This window comes from Giraffa tippelskirchi, chromosome 7 (assembly GCF_054371585.1).
Source record: "Giraffa tippelskirchi isolate mGirTip1 chromosome 7, T2T-mGirTip1v1.2.pri, whole genome shotgun sequence".
NCBI lineage: Eukaryota > Metazoa > Chordata > Mammalia > Artiodactyla > Giraffidae > Giraffa > Giraffa tippelskirchi.
In genome coordinates, this window is record NC_137281.1 from 88,987,411 (window position 1) to 89,002,110 (window position 14,700).

Here is a 14,700-nt window from a genome sequence, read left to right on the forward strand (position 1 = left end):
CCTGGAGAATCCCACAGACAGACGAGCCTGGTAGGGTCTCAATGTCAGAAACTACTGAGTAACTAACACTTTCACTTTCACAAGCGAAGCTTATGCATTAGAACATAAAGAATATATAGTCCTTTTGCCCTGGTGGAACTTAAATTTTAAAACCGTTGTTTAGATGTTTCCACACGTGACATGACAAGTAAAAAAAGATAATTAAATCAATTTCAATTTATATTTATTCTAAAATGTAAATCAGGCGAACAAAATATTTCCAAGAATAGGCATGGAGAAAATAAATTGAGAAGCACTGGAATAATCTATTCTGGAGGATCTTTGATCTCCAAAGGATGAAACTGACTAGAAAAATTCTGCAGAATTCAGAAGATATGGGACCATGATCATTCAGTAATGAAACATTTTTTGTAGTTCTCATCCTGAGTTATACCTTAACCTCACAGGTAAAATACAAAAATGTGAAGAATCAGTTTGACTTTTGAGGTCAACACATCAGGGTATAGAGACAGAAATTAAGGAGTGCCTCCTCCAGCACAGTGGGTGCTGCTGCTGCTGCTGCTGCTAAGTCGCTTCAGTCGTGTCCGACTCTGTGCGACCCCATAGACGGCAGCCCACCAGGCTCCCCCATTCTTGGGATTCTCCAGGCAAGAACTGAAACCGGGGCAAGTGCGTAATGAAAAGACAGACACATGTAGTTTGGCATACAGGGATTCGGGGCCCTCCCGCTCTCCATGGCAGGAAGACAAAATGGATCCCTTTCAGCCCGCACTTTTGTTGGCAAAAGACACATGAGATCATTAGGGAATAGCTATACTGAGGAGTTTGATTAGCACACCATAAAGAAAGAGTAAAGTTAAGGCTCTACTGTTGATCAGGAACATCTTGTTTTGTTTCCATGGGGACAGACGCATGGGTAGGCAGTGAAGCGGAGCAGAGAGCAAGTCCCACTCAAGAAAGTCTCTTCGGAATGTCTCTTAGGACAATCACGAGAGCGCAGTTTGCCGCACCCTCCAGTCATGGGGTAGGTTCTGGTCTCTGCTCCGCCAGGCTGCAACAAAGGAGCTCATATTTTTGAAGCACAGAGAAGAGTTTGTGGTCTCTGCATTGATGTGATCTCAGATAGTATCAAAGAAAAACATCTTCAGGGTTCAACAGGAAACAATGATAACCGTTCCCACTCCTCCATCTAATCCCATCTACTCCAGCTCTCCAAGGGGATTTTTTATTGTTTGTTAAATTTTTGCTGTGTTTTCTTTTTTATTCAGTTTTTTGTTAACACATGTCTTCAGTATAATAGTGCCTACTAAATGGTCATACTTGGGTCTCATTTAAGAAAGAGACAGAAATAGCAAATAGGTCATTTTTTTAGTACTTGAGGGGCATTTTCTAAGAACTTTGTAAAAAAGGCTGACATGATTTGGAATTTGTGGAGGATTTTAGGGAAGAGAAAACAAAAATCAATTATCTAACTGGCATGGATGTAGGAGATTCTTGCAAAATGAAATATTTTTTCCTAGGAGTTCTCAGGATCCTTTTTTTCCCCTGTGGCATCTCTTAGGCACTTGATTCTGAAAGATGCTCATGAATCAACACAGTATTCATAGCAGTCTTGGCTGCAACATTTTGCAGTATTAAACAGCTTTACTTTTAAATTATATATATTTATTTTAGACTGAACCTACATAAAGAGTCTTATTATTTTTTGTCTCTTGATGAGCACTGAAAGTAGAATTGTAAATAGTTTTATTTTTATTAAAATGAATAGTTTTATTTTTATTTTTGTTAAAACTGATTCATGTCAAAGTATGGCAAAAGCCACTACAAGATTATAAAATAATTGCCCTCCAATTAAAATGAATAAATTAATTTAAAAACATATAATTTAAAAATAAATTTTAAATAAAATTTGAGGTTTAAATACATTTTATTTTATCATTTTTTTAATTAGAGGATAATTGCTTTACACTCTTGTGTCCGTTTCTGCCTTACAACAACACGAATCAGTCAATATTGTATATGTTTCCCCTCCCTCTTGAGCCCCCCTCCAATGATCTAGTTCCTCACAGAGCACCAGTATGGGTGTCTATAGTGCAGCTTCCCATTAGTTACCTATTTTATACTAAATATATTTTAACTGTTGGTTATCGCTATTTGTATTCTGCTTTTTACCTCTAGTAGGTTATTTTAAAAGAAGTGTTTTAAAACATATGAAAATCAAGTCTGTGCTTTTTTCTCAGGCTCCATGAATAATAATGGTTCTGTGTATATGGATTTCAAGGTAAAAAGGTTGGAAAATGACGACCTGTTTATTTTCACTGAGGTAAAACTGAAGTGCTCTGTAGGCACGGGCATCAGATGGACAGTTTGAGCCTATTGCAAATGTTTACTAAGACAACTGTGAGAAATAGTGTATAAAAATAAAGTTGATTAAGAATCAATAATTATTATTGTGCACACAGTGGGTATTAGAGAAGTTAAATTAGAAGAGAGAAAAGAAGAGAGGGGCAACCTGAGTGAGTCACTTGGAACTTTGCCAAGACAATGTGTTTTAACCTAGAATGCCTGTTATAGGCCACCGCTAGATAAAGAAAGCCTTCTTACCTTCATACTCTATTGTCTGGACATACAAGAAGAGATAAAGAAGTTCACTAGAGGTAGGTAGAGTTGCACCTCCACTTCAGGGGGCCCCTTAGAGCCAGTGATGTGGCTGTCAGGCAGGTCATTAACTGGCCTCCAGTTCTTCCTGCAGAATCAATACTGAATCAGTGAGACCAGGACAGACCTGCCTATAATGAGACAGTGTTCCTATTCAGATTTCAACCAGAACTCTGTTTGTTCTATAGACACAAGAGCATGGAATATAATGTTACTGATTCCCTATGAAGAGCATTCCCAATATGAGAAGGGTAGTGGAGAACATGGCTATGCAGGAAGGAAGTTGAGAGTCATTTTGTGAAAGATCTCCCCTGAGGAGCAGGAAGGAGTGTGCCAGAGGGTGCTGAGTCTTTATTACAGGGAAAACTGAGATTCAGAGGATCCCAATGTAAGTAAGTTCTAGTGACTATCAGGAAGAAATGTGTCGTTGACAATCACTGCCCCTGGTGCTGAGCCTGTTCAAATGTATACCTCAGTGAGCTGTGAGGTACAGAAGCTTGTAGGAGTGAAATGGAGCTTTTATTAGAGGTGACATTTAAAGTTTCTGCAACATCACCCTCTGGAGGTCAACAACTGGAACAAATCCCTTCTTGAGTATTTCGTGCTCTGCTTCCTCCCTGTTCTTACCAGGGTTGAAATTCTTCCCATTGTAATCTGATAAGAGTGTTTTCAGGGTTTCCGATATGAAATTGTTGTTGTTGTTGTTCAGTCGCTAAGTTGTGTCCAACTCTTTGCGACCTCATGGACTGCAGCATGCCAGGCTTCCCTGTCCTTCACTATCTCCCAGAATATGCTCAAACTCATGTCTCCTAGTAGCTCAATTGGTAAAGAATCCGCCTGCAATGCAGGAGATCCCGTATGGATTCCTAGGTTGGGAAGATCCACTGGAGAAGGGATACGCTACCCACTCCAGTATTCTTGGGCTTCCCTGGTGGCTCAGCTGGTAAAGAATCCACCTGCAATGTGGGAGACCTGGGTTCGATCCCTGGGTTGGGAAGATCCCCTGGAGAAGGGAAAGGCTACTCACTCCAATACTCTGGCCTGGAGAATTCCACGGACTGTATAGTCCATGGGTTTGCAAAGAGTCAGACACAACTGAATGACTTTTACTCAGGTGTTCATTGAGTCAATGATGCCATCCAACTATATCATCCTCGGTCGCCATCTTCTCCTGCCCTTGATTTTTCCCAGATCATAAGGTCATTTGCAGAAATAAGAACAATAATACTTATGAAAATTTGTTTTCAACTTGATATATTTATGTATTACATTAACCAATTTTAAATCCCCTCTCCAATTTGCCTACATGTAGTAACATAAGACATGCTAATATAAGTCAATGTTATATCTTATTATATCTCAGTAGTGAAGATACAGGATTCAATGGGAGGGTAAGTCTTAAGTAAAAAGAAAATAACATCACCCACAAAGGGATAAATGAACTTGCTATAATCTTCACAGGATATGTTTAGAATGTTTTGGGTTGAATGAGGAATTACTGCATCATATTAGCAAGAAGTGTGATGCTAGAGAAGACTCTTGAGAGTCCCATGGACTGCAAGGAGATCAAACCAGTCAATCCTAAAGGAAATCAACCCTGAATATTCATTGGAAGGACTGATACTGAAGCTGAAACTTCAACACTTTGGCCACTTGGTGAGAAAAGCCAACTTATTGGAAAAGACCCTGATGCTGGGAAAGATTGAAGGCAAAAGAAGAAGTGAGTAGCAGAGGTTGAGGCGGTTGGATGGCATCACCAACTCAGTGGACATGAATTTGAGCAAACTCCGGAAGATAGTGGGAGATAGAGGATCCTGGTGTGCTGCAGTCCATGGGATCACAAAGAGTCAGACACGACTTAGTGATTGAACAGCAACAATAACATTAGCACGAAGCATAGTTTTGCTATGGTCTTTATTCAAAAGCTGTTAAAAGAGTACAGATGGATGCCAAGTTAACAAAGAGTGTACTGTAGCAGCTTTGTACTATCCTAACTAACTGGAAATATCTTTCCCAGAATGTGCTTCCCATATTTTTCTGGGTTAGGGTTGGCCACAAAAGAAATTTGTGTGACATTTGCAAGGTCATTTTAATGAAGCAGCCACAGTTTTTATGTTTTGTGTGTTGGTGCAGGGCTCCAGGGACTATGGTTACTCACTCATGTTGCTGTTGATCTGATAGCTCATCTTATCATTGATTCACAACCCCTCCACTTCCCACCAAAGCTCCTCCTCATCTTCTCTTTTTCTTGGGCCAAGTAGGTATGTTAGCATGATGCCAAATGACACCCACTTCTCCTAAGGTCACTCACTACTGTGGAACCGAAGGAGGTGAGACATAGACAAGTTTTAGTGTGTCTATGGGGGTTCCATTATCCTCGTGGTTCTAGTATGTTCTTATGAGTCACAGTTTGTCCATGTTTTGGCCTATATCCAACTTTGTTCTACAAATACTACTCTAGCTGATTAACAATGAATTCAGTCTCAGCACCACATACAAAGATAGTAGCTTTGTATACACTCTTCCACCAGATCTAGCAATTGCCTGAGTTCTAATCTCTCTAATGCTGGGAAGGATTGAGGGCAGGAGGAGAAGGGGACGACAGAGGATGAGATGGCTGGATGGCATCACTGACTCGATGGACATGGGTTTGGGTAGACTCCGGGAGTTGGTGATGGACAAGGAGGCCTGGCATGCTGCGATTCATGGGGTTGCAAAGAGTCGGACACAACTGAGCGACTGAACTGAACTGAACTGAACTAATCTTCATAACCAATTACTTATTCGACACCACTGGTGATCTGCTTCTCTGATTGTATCTTAAGTGACACAAGTCTAAGAAGAAAGGACTAAAGAAATGATTTTCATGATGATTCCAGATAACTAGACCTAGCTTTGTGATGTGAGTGTAGTTTAGTGAAACTGTCACTTTACATTATTATGGAGAAAGTTTATAACTTTAGACAAGGTTACACATGTTCTGCAGGATTCATTTATTTATTTTTTTAAATTAGTTTATTTACCTATTTTTTAACCTTATGATATTGCATTTGTTTTGCCATACATTGACATGAATCCACCATGGGTGTACATGTTTTCCCCTTTCAGAACCCCCCTCCCACTTCCCTCCCCATCCCATCCCTCTGGGTTGCATGATTGATTTAAAGTTAAGAATTCAAGAGGAGAATATTAGTAGAAAGTCACTCAGGACACCTGTTTCCAAATGACATAGAAGAAGATTTTATTTAGAATTAAATCTTCTGATTCAGATCACAGATTAAGAAACCACAGGACTACTATTTCTTGTCTGGGGTCTGCCACTGTGCATTTCAACCTGGGTCATGCAGCAGGGAGGCTCTCTCTTACTAAGCTCTGGGGTTTTTGTTCAGCTTTTCCAATTACTTCAAGCACTGTGCATTCCCAGAGAGCACAGAAGTATTTTCCAGAATGTTCCATCTTTAAGGATGAAATGGTGAGGCTGATGAACTTTTGTGCTTTCTGGAAGTTTACAGAGTAATGGCCGTCCCTTTCATTCCCATCTTCTGAATACTGACGAATGAAGTAAGTCATCAGTCCACTGGGTAGCTGCTTGTACCAAAAAATCCAGTAGGTGTACACCATCCAAGTTGTTTCATACCGACAGTTCAGGATGACTACGTTCCGCACTTGACTGGTTATGTCTGGCTGGTCTTGAGTAACACTCTGGGCCACACCAGATCCTGTGGAAAAAACAAGAAAACAGAGCTGAAATAGTGAACAAAATAATGTAGAAATTCGACAAATTTTGGACCCAAATATTTACAAACCAAACTGAAATCAAAGGATGTCTGCTTTTCTCCAGCCCTCCTTTCCTCCCCACGTCCCTGTGAAGCACCCCGTGCCCGTGTGCAGTCCTTTCACCCTGAACACTCACACCCATGTTTGGGAGCATCCCTACCAGAGAAGGCGAAGGCCAGAAACACCCAGAGCAGGCTGGAGAGCGGCCTGAGGCATGGATTCCTCTACACAAATGTGCTCAGTTCTGCCTCAAGCTAAGATTTCAGTGACTGTAAGTGCCTGGCAGCACATATACACAGTACCTGGTTCCTGTGTGACTCCCCCCAAACAGGAAGTAGGCTGTCCTGTTCATCGACCACGTGGTCTGTGTACAGATGAAGTCTGGCTCACCACACACCTTTCCTTTGTCTACTTTTCTTTCCCTGGTCATTAAGTTTGGCAGATCCTGAAAGGGGGCATGAAGAAAGCAATTAATATTAAAGGTTTGAACTGAGGGAAACTGAAGGTTAAACAAGTTGACATACATTGATTCAGTAAAATAATTTTGTCATCCTGTTTAAGATATAATTTAGTATAGCCTACAAAACATTCTTGTAATCTACTGATTTGTCATTCATTTAGCCTATACTTACTTTTCTCTATCCAGAATCTAGTGACTATTTTAAAACATTCAGAGGTCTTAGGCCTTCTGAGTGAACAGCAATCTCATACAAAAGAATTAATGTACATTGGTCTTTTTTTTTTTTTCTGTGTTCCAGGGCTCCACTTAGATTTTTCAATAAATAAAATCACTTCAACATACAATGATTTTAAAAAATCAGCCCATCTGAATTTCAGAGTCTATTCAGTGGTGTATATTTAAATGAAATTATATCTAGAATAAAATATCATTCTTTTGAAATTTTATATTGAGTGTTATGTATTGGACTTTGAGGGTAATCAGGCTATTCAATGGAGAAGGCAATGGCAACCCACTCCAGTACTCTTGTCTGGAAAATCCCATGGACGAAGGAGCCTGGTAGGTTGCAGTCCATGGGGTCGCTAAGAGTTGGACAGGACTGAGTGACTTCACTTTCGCTTTTCACTTTCATGCACTGGAGAAGGAAATGGCAACCCACTCCAGTGTTCTTGCCTGGAGAATCCCAGGGACGGGGGAGCCTGGTGGGCTGCCGTCTATGGGGTCGCACAGAGTCAGACACGACAGAAGCGACTTAGCAGCAGCAGCAGCAGGCTATTCAATCTTGTTACCATTTATTTGGCTGTTGAACTAAATCTGTTCTCATATTGACAGGTATCTAGCTCTGTTCTGGCTATTTCAGAGCATAATTAATTCCCTGTATTCACATTTTTCTTAACCCAGTTAACCCTAGCTCTGGATTTGATGCTGGGTATTTAGGTAAATTAAGGTAAAAAAGTTATATGAAATAAAAGATAAAATTGTTATATCTATAAGTAGCCTTGCTTCCCAGGTGGCTCAGTGGTAAAGAATCTGCCTGCCAACCAGGTGGATTATTTTTATTTACACATCATACGTTTGTACATGTAGAAAATACCCCTCAGTTGGGAAGATCCCCTAGAGATGGCAATGGCAACCCACTCCAGTATTATTGCCTGGGAAGTCCCATGGACAGAGGAGCCTGGCGGGCTACAGTCCATGGGGTCGCGAAGAGTTGGACACGACAGAGACTAAACAACAGCAACAATGCATGTCCTCTACAAAAATCTTAACATTAATGAAAGAAATTAGAGAGGACCTAAATTAATGAAAGAAATTAAAGAGGACATAAATAAAGAAGCTATGGATCTAAAGACTCCATATGTTAATTGGGATGTCAATTGTCCCAAATCAATTATAAATTCAACACAATCCCAAGCAAATTACCTCAATCTCTTGTGGTAGAAGCTGTTCTATAACTTATATGGAAGTGCAGAAACCTAGAATAAGCCTTGAATAAGACAAAGAGAACATGACTTGCATTTCTAGATTTCAAAACATGTATGAAACCCCAGTAATTAAGATAGAATGGTCTGTTGGTATGAGGATAAAATAAAGTCAATAAACAGAATCAAGTCCAGAAAGAGGTCATAATACATGTGCATCAATTTTTTTTCTCTAAAGGTGCCTATGCAGCTCCATGGGGCTTCCCCCTGTGGCTTAGCTGGTGAAGAATCCACCTGCAATGTGGAAACCTGGGTTTGATCCCTGGGTTGGGAAGATCCCCTGGAGAAGGGAAAGGCTACCCACTCCAGTATTCTGGCCTGGAGAATTCCATGGATTGTATAGTCCATAGAGTAACAAAGAGTTGGACATGACCGAGTGACTTTACTTTCACTTTCAAAGATGCCTATGCAGCTCCATGGGGGGAAAGTTGATCTTTCTAGGATAATAGCTAGAATAATTGGCTATTTGTATTTTTTGGAAGTACCAGTGTTTTGTAGCTTTCTGTTTATAAGTTCTATGCATGTTTTCTTAGATTTGTGCCTAAGGATTTAGCATCTTTCTTGAGCCATTGTAAATAGTATTATATTATTAATTTGGATATCCACATGTTTATTGCTAGTATATAGAACTGCATTTGATTTTGTGTTTACTTTATATATCCTGAGACCTTCTGAACCCATTTACTAGTTGTAGGAGTTTTGGAGGATATATTCTTTGGGATTTTCTACATAGATATAAAATAGTGGTAATTTGACTGCCTTTCTGGCTTACAAGGTTGTTCGTATATTTACTTGCTTAACTGCACTGGCTACAATGTCCAGCACTTTGCTGAAGGAGAGTGATTAAAGTGGACATTCACCCTTTGTTCCCTTCCTTAGGGAAAAAATATAGAGTCTTTTACCAGTAAACATACTAAGAGCTGTTGAGGAACTTCTCCATTACTCCTGTGTTTCTTAGAGTTTTCACCATGGTTGACTATTGGATTTTGGCAAATGCTTTTTCTACACATTGCTGCTGGTGAACTAGCTCATCATATTGTTGACTCACAACTCCTCCACTTCCCGTTAGAAGTCCTCCTCATCTTCTTTGTCTTGGGACAAATGTGGATGTAGCATGATAGCAAATGACAGCCACTTCTCTTCAAGATCACTCACTATTGTGAGACTGAAGGAGGTGAGGGACAGACAAGTCTTTGTGGGTTCCAAGTATCCTCATAGTTTAAGTATGACTTTATGTGTCACAGTTTGTCCATGCTTTTGTCCTCACCAAACTTTCCTTTACAAGTTACTCTAAGCTCGCTTAAAGTGAATTCAGGCTCAACACCAGATATGAAGATAACAGCTTTGTACAGACTGGTCCACCAGCTCTAGCCATTGCCTGAGTTCTACTCCCTATAACTAATCTCTTATTCTACATCACCCATGGTTCTGCTTTTCTGATTGTGCCCTGATGCAAAGTCTAAGAGGAAGTGACTAAGGAAATGGTTTTGATGGTGATTCCACACAATTAGACCCAGGTTTGCGATGAAGTAAACTGCCACTTTAAAGTATTATGGGGCAAGTTTTCAAATCTAGACAACTTTTACACATGTTCTGTATGGTTGACTTAAAGTCAAAAATTCAAGAGGTGAATGTATTAGTAGAAAGTTATTCTGGACACCTGTTTCCAATGACATAGAAGGAGGCTTTATCTAGAATTAAATCTTCTGATCCAGACCACAACTTAAACAACCACAGGACTATCATTTCTTGTCTGGGGTCTGCGGGTGTGCATTTCAGCTGGGGTCCTGCAGCAGGAGGGCTCTCTCTTATCAAGCTCTGGGGTTTTTGTACAGCTTTTCCCATTACTTCAAGCACTGTGAGTACACGGAGAGCACAGAAGTACTTTGCAGAATCTTCCAGCTGTAAGGATGAAATGATGAGGCTGATGGACTTATCTGCTTTCTGGAAGTTTACAGAGTAGCGGCCATGTCTTGCATTACGGCCTTCTGAATACTGTTGAATAAGGTAAGTCATCTGTCCACTGGGAAGTTGCTTGTACCAAACGAGGTAGTAAGTGCTCCAACTTGTTTCATACCAACAATTCAGGGTGACTGACTGCCCCACTTGCCTGATTATGCCTGTCTGGTCTTGAGTAACCTTCTGGGCCACACCAGATGCTGTGGGGAAAAAAATCAGAAAACAAAGATGAAGCAGTGAATAAAATAGTGTAGGAGTTATTTAGGACCCAAAGACAAAAAATTGAAATCCTAAGATGCCTGCTTTTCTCCAGCCCTCCTTCCCTCCCCACGTCCCTCTGAAGCACCCCGTGCCCGTGTGCGGTCCTTTCACCCTGAACACTCACACCCATGTTTGGGAGCATCCCTACCAGAGAAGGCGAAGGCCAGAAACACCCAGAGCAGGCTGGAGAGCAGCATGAGGCATGGATTCCCCTGCACAAATGTGCTCAGTTCTGCCTCAAGCTAAGATTTCAGTGACTGTAAGTGCCTGGCAGCACATATACACAGTACCTGGTTCCTGTGTGACTCCCCCCAAACAGGAAGTAGGCTGTCCTGTTCATCGACCACGTGGTCTGTGTACAGATGAAGTCTGGCTCACCACACACCTTTCCTTTGTCTACTTTTCTTTCCCTGGTCATTAAGTTTGGCAGATCCTGAAAGGGGGCATGAAGAAAGCAATTAATATTAAAGGTTTGAACTGAGGGAAACTGAAGGTTAAACAAGTTGACATACATTGATTCAGTAAAATAATTTTGTCATCCTGTTTAAGATATAATTTAGTATAGCCTACAAAACATTCTTGTAATCTACTGATTTGTCATTCATTTAGCCTATACTTACTTTTCTCTATCCAGAATCTAGTGACTATTTTAAAACATTCAGAGGTCTTAGGCCTTCTGAGTGAACAGCAATCTCATACCAAAGAATTAATGTACATCGGTCTTTTTTTTTTTTCCTGTGTTCCAGGGCTCCACTTAGATTTTTCAATAAATAAAATCACTTCAACATAAAATGATTTTAAAAAATCAGCCCATCTGAATTTCAGAGTCTATTCAGTGGTGTATATTTAAATGAAATTATATCTAGAATAAAATATTATTCTTTTGAAATTTCATATTGAGTCTTATGTATTGGACTTTGAGGGCAATCAGGCTATTCAACGGAGAAGGCAATGGCACCCCACTCCAGTACTCTTGCCTGGAAAATCCCATGGACGGAGGAGCCTGGTAGGCTGCAGTCCATGGGGTCACTAACAGTTGGACATGACTGAGCGACTTCACTTTCACTTTTCACTTTCATGCACTGGAGAAGGAAATGGCAACCCACTCCAGTGTTCTTGCCTGGAGAATCCCAGGGTCGGGGGATCCTGGTGGGCTGCCGTCTATGGGGTCGCACAGAGTCGGACAGGACTGAAGCGACTTAGCAGCAGCAGTAGCAGGCTATTCAATCTTGTTACCTCTGAATTTAAAGTTGTACTTATTAGATCATGTGTCCTAGAATCATCCAAATGTCATATTTTCTATCTCATTGGCCCAGAGTGTTCAGTCTCACTTGTTAGTTGCTCATTATTATTTCTCTTTGTAAAATAAAGTTAAGATAAACATGCCAGATCTTTCTCTGATGTAATGCTATAATGCACTTCTACAAAACTTAGTATCTACACACTGTAGACACTTAGTACCTGTCAACACCAAAGAAGTTGGTGACTGAAGTTCTGTGCACTGTTTCTTGTTCCTGTGGAATGTAGCTGTCAATCATGCAGTTGCTTTCATTGTTGTAATAGATGAATTAATATAAAAGAACCAAAGGCAAACAGACAAGTAGAAAAGAAGATACAGACAAGGTCTAAAATAGTGCCAGTTCATGGAATTTAAGATCAAAATAACTCATGAATGAGTGAAGCAGGGAGGAGAGTTTGTATTTATCTGAGACATCTACTCTTCTGTCCCATTTCCCATCTGAGTCCTGACAGGCAACGAATGCCCAGGCTTGAAATTAGTTGTAACTAAGCAGAGGAGATCATGAATGAGCACAGCAGCTTGCAGAGCAGCATGACGTTATAAAATATAGATATATACTAACATAATAATTACGTATATCAAGATATTGATATTGATAAAATTTTATCAAAATACCACAACCTTATACATCAGTTTTTGTATGCATTTTTGATCCATTAGTCCATGAAATTTTATCACATGTATTGGTTCTTAACTAAAGTCATGACACAGAATTGTTTTGTTTCTTAAAGAAATCCCCTCTGCATACTCTCCCCATCCCTGCAACTCTTTATAACCCTGACTGCTGATCTCTTTTTCATTTCTAATTTTATTCTTTGAGAATATTGTGTAAGTAGAATCACACCATGTATACAATCATAATAATCCAATAAGTGTGATCATACAACATGTAGCCTCTGAGATTGACTATTTCTTCATTCAGCATAACATTCTGAGAGCCATCTCGGCTATTGTTTTTTAGTTGCTAAGTCATGTCCCACTCTTTTGCAACCTCATTAACTGTAGACTTCCAGGTTCCTCTGTCCTTGGAATTTTCCAGGGAAGAATACTGAAGTGGGTTGCCATTTCCTTCTCCAGAGGATCTTCCCTACCCAGGGATCAAACCCTGGTCTCCTGCATTGTAGGCAGATTCTTACCTCTGAGCCACCTCAGAAGCCCCATCTGAGCTATTGCATGTATCAATAGTCTGTTTCTTTTAATCACTACAGACTGTCACCAACTTATGAAATTTTGACTTCGGATTTTTGACTTTACAGTGGTAAGAAAGTGATGCACATTCAGTAGAAACCACACTTTGAATTTTTAAATTTGATCTTTTCCCATGCTAGCAACATTTGCTATATATTCTTTGGTGATATGGGCAGCAGCAGTAAGCTGAGTTCCTGGCCAGCCCTGAGATCATGAGGGTAAAAAACTGACACACTTACCTTCATCCTATAATCATACAACTATTCTATTTTCCACTTTCAGTACAGTACTCAAAAATTACATGAGATTTTCAACATTTTAGTGTAAAATAGACTTTGCATTAGATGATTTCTCCCACCTAAAGAATAAGTAAGTAGGCTAAAGTAAAAAAAAAAAGTAAGTAGGCTAAAGTAAGTGTTGAGCACCTTTAATCTAGCCTAGGTGAGGTATATTAAATGCATTTTTGTTATTCTCAACTGCAAATGGTTTACTGAGACACAACTCTATTACAAGTTGAGAAAAATCTATAAATAATATGTCATTGTACAGATGTATTACAGTGGATTTATTTATCTGTTCACCCAATGAAGAATACCTGACTGGTTTCCAGTTTTTGGTCATCACAAATGTAGCTGTTATGAATATTCATGTACAAATTTTTGTGTAAATATAAGTTTTTCATTTCTCAAGCATAAATACTCAGCAATGTGATAGCAGAGTTGTAAGGTAAGTGAATATTTAAGTTTATGTGGAAATGCTGAACTGTTTTCCAGAATGACTGGACCATTCACCCACCAGCAATATATGAGTGCTCCAATTTCACTGCATCTTTGCCAGAACTTGATATTGTCGGTATTTTTAATTTTAGTTTTTATGGTGGATGTGAAGTAGTATCTCTTTGTGCCTTAATTTACATTTCCCTAATGACTAATAATGTTGACCATCTTTTAAATTATGAAAGTATATTAAAACATTTACATTAGACTTAGAAAACACAGCATAAAATACAGTTCCACTATATACTGCAACTATTTTTACAGTAAATAAATTAAAATTTTTAATTGGAGTTTCAATACCAAACTCTCAAAAATTAGTAGAACGAATATACAGAAAAGTAGAAGGGTACAGTAGACCTGAAAAGCACTATGAATCAACATAATTAAGACTTATGCAATTTTCACACAATAGTAGCATGTAAATTCTATTCAAGGTCGCATAGACTATAAACTAGGAGACACTGGTACATATCCAGAGACATAAAACAAGGTGCAAAATTTCATGGTCTAAAGGTATTGAAATCCTACAGTCTGTTTTCTAATCACCGTGGAATTATGTTAGAAATCAGTATCAAAAGATATTTGAAAATAACCCACATATTTTCCAGTGCAATGTGACATTTACTAAGAGAGATGTTTGACTTAGCCTGACCATCTTTTTATGTGCTTATTTCCTTACCACATAGCTCTCTGGTGAAGTGTCTGTGTAAGTCTATTGTCGTTTTCAACTGGATTGTTTCCTTCCTGCTGAGTCTAGAGAGTTCATCGTATTCTGAACACAATCTTTTGGTGAAAATGTATTTTGTAAATATTTCCTGTTATTCTGTGGTTTATCTTTTT

General features: G+C 39.4%; 1 gene segment (V, D, J or C); it reads right to left on the reverse strand.

Annotated features, from left to right (window-relative positions):
- Window positions 1–10,851, reverse strand: part of LOC145512631 (T cell receptor delta constant-like) — a 488,648-nt gene extending 477,797 nt beyond the window's left edge. Inside the window, 3 exon segments of the C gene segment in view lie at window positions 10,243–10,278; window positions 10,487–10,535; window positions 10,745–10,851. Coding sequence covers window positions 10,243–10,278; window positions 10,487–10,535; window positions 10,745–10,793 — 134 coding nt within the window.
- Window positions 10,852–14,700: the final 3,849 nt, after the last annotated feature.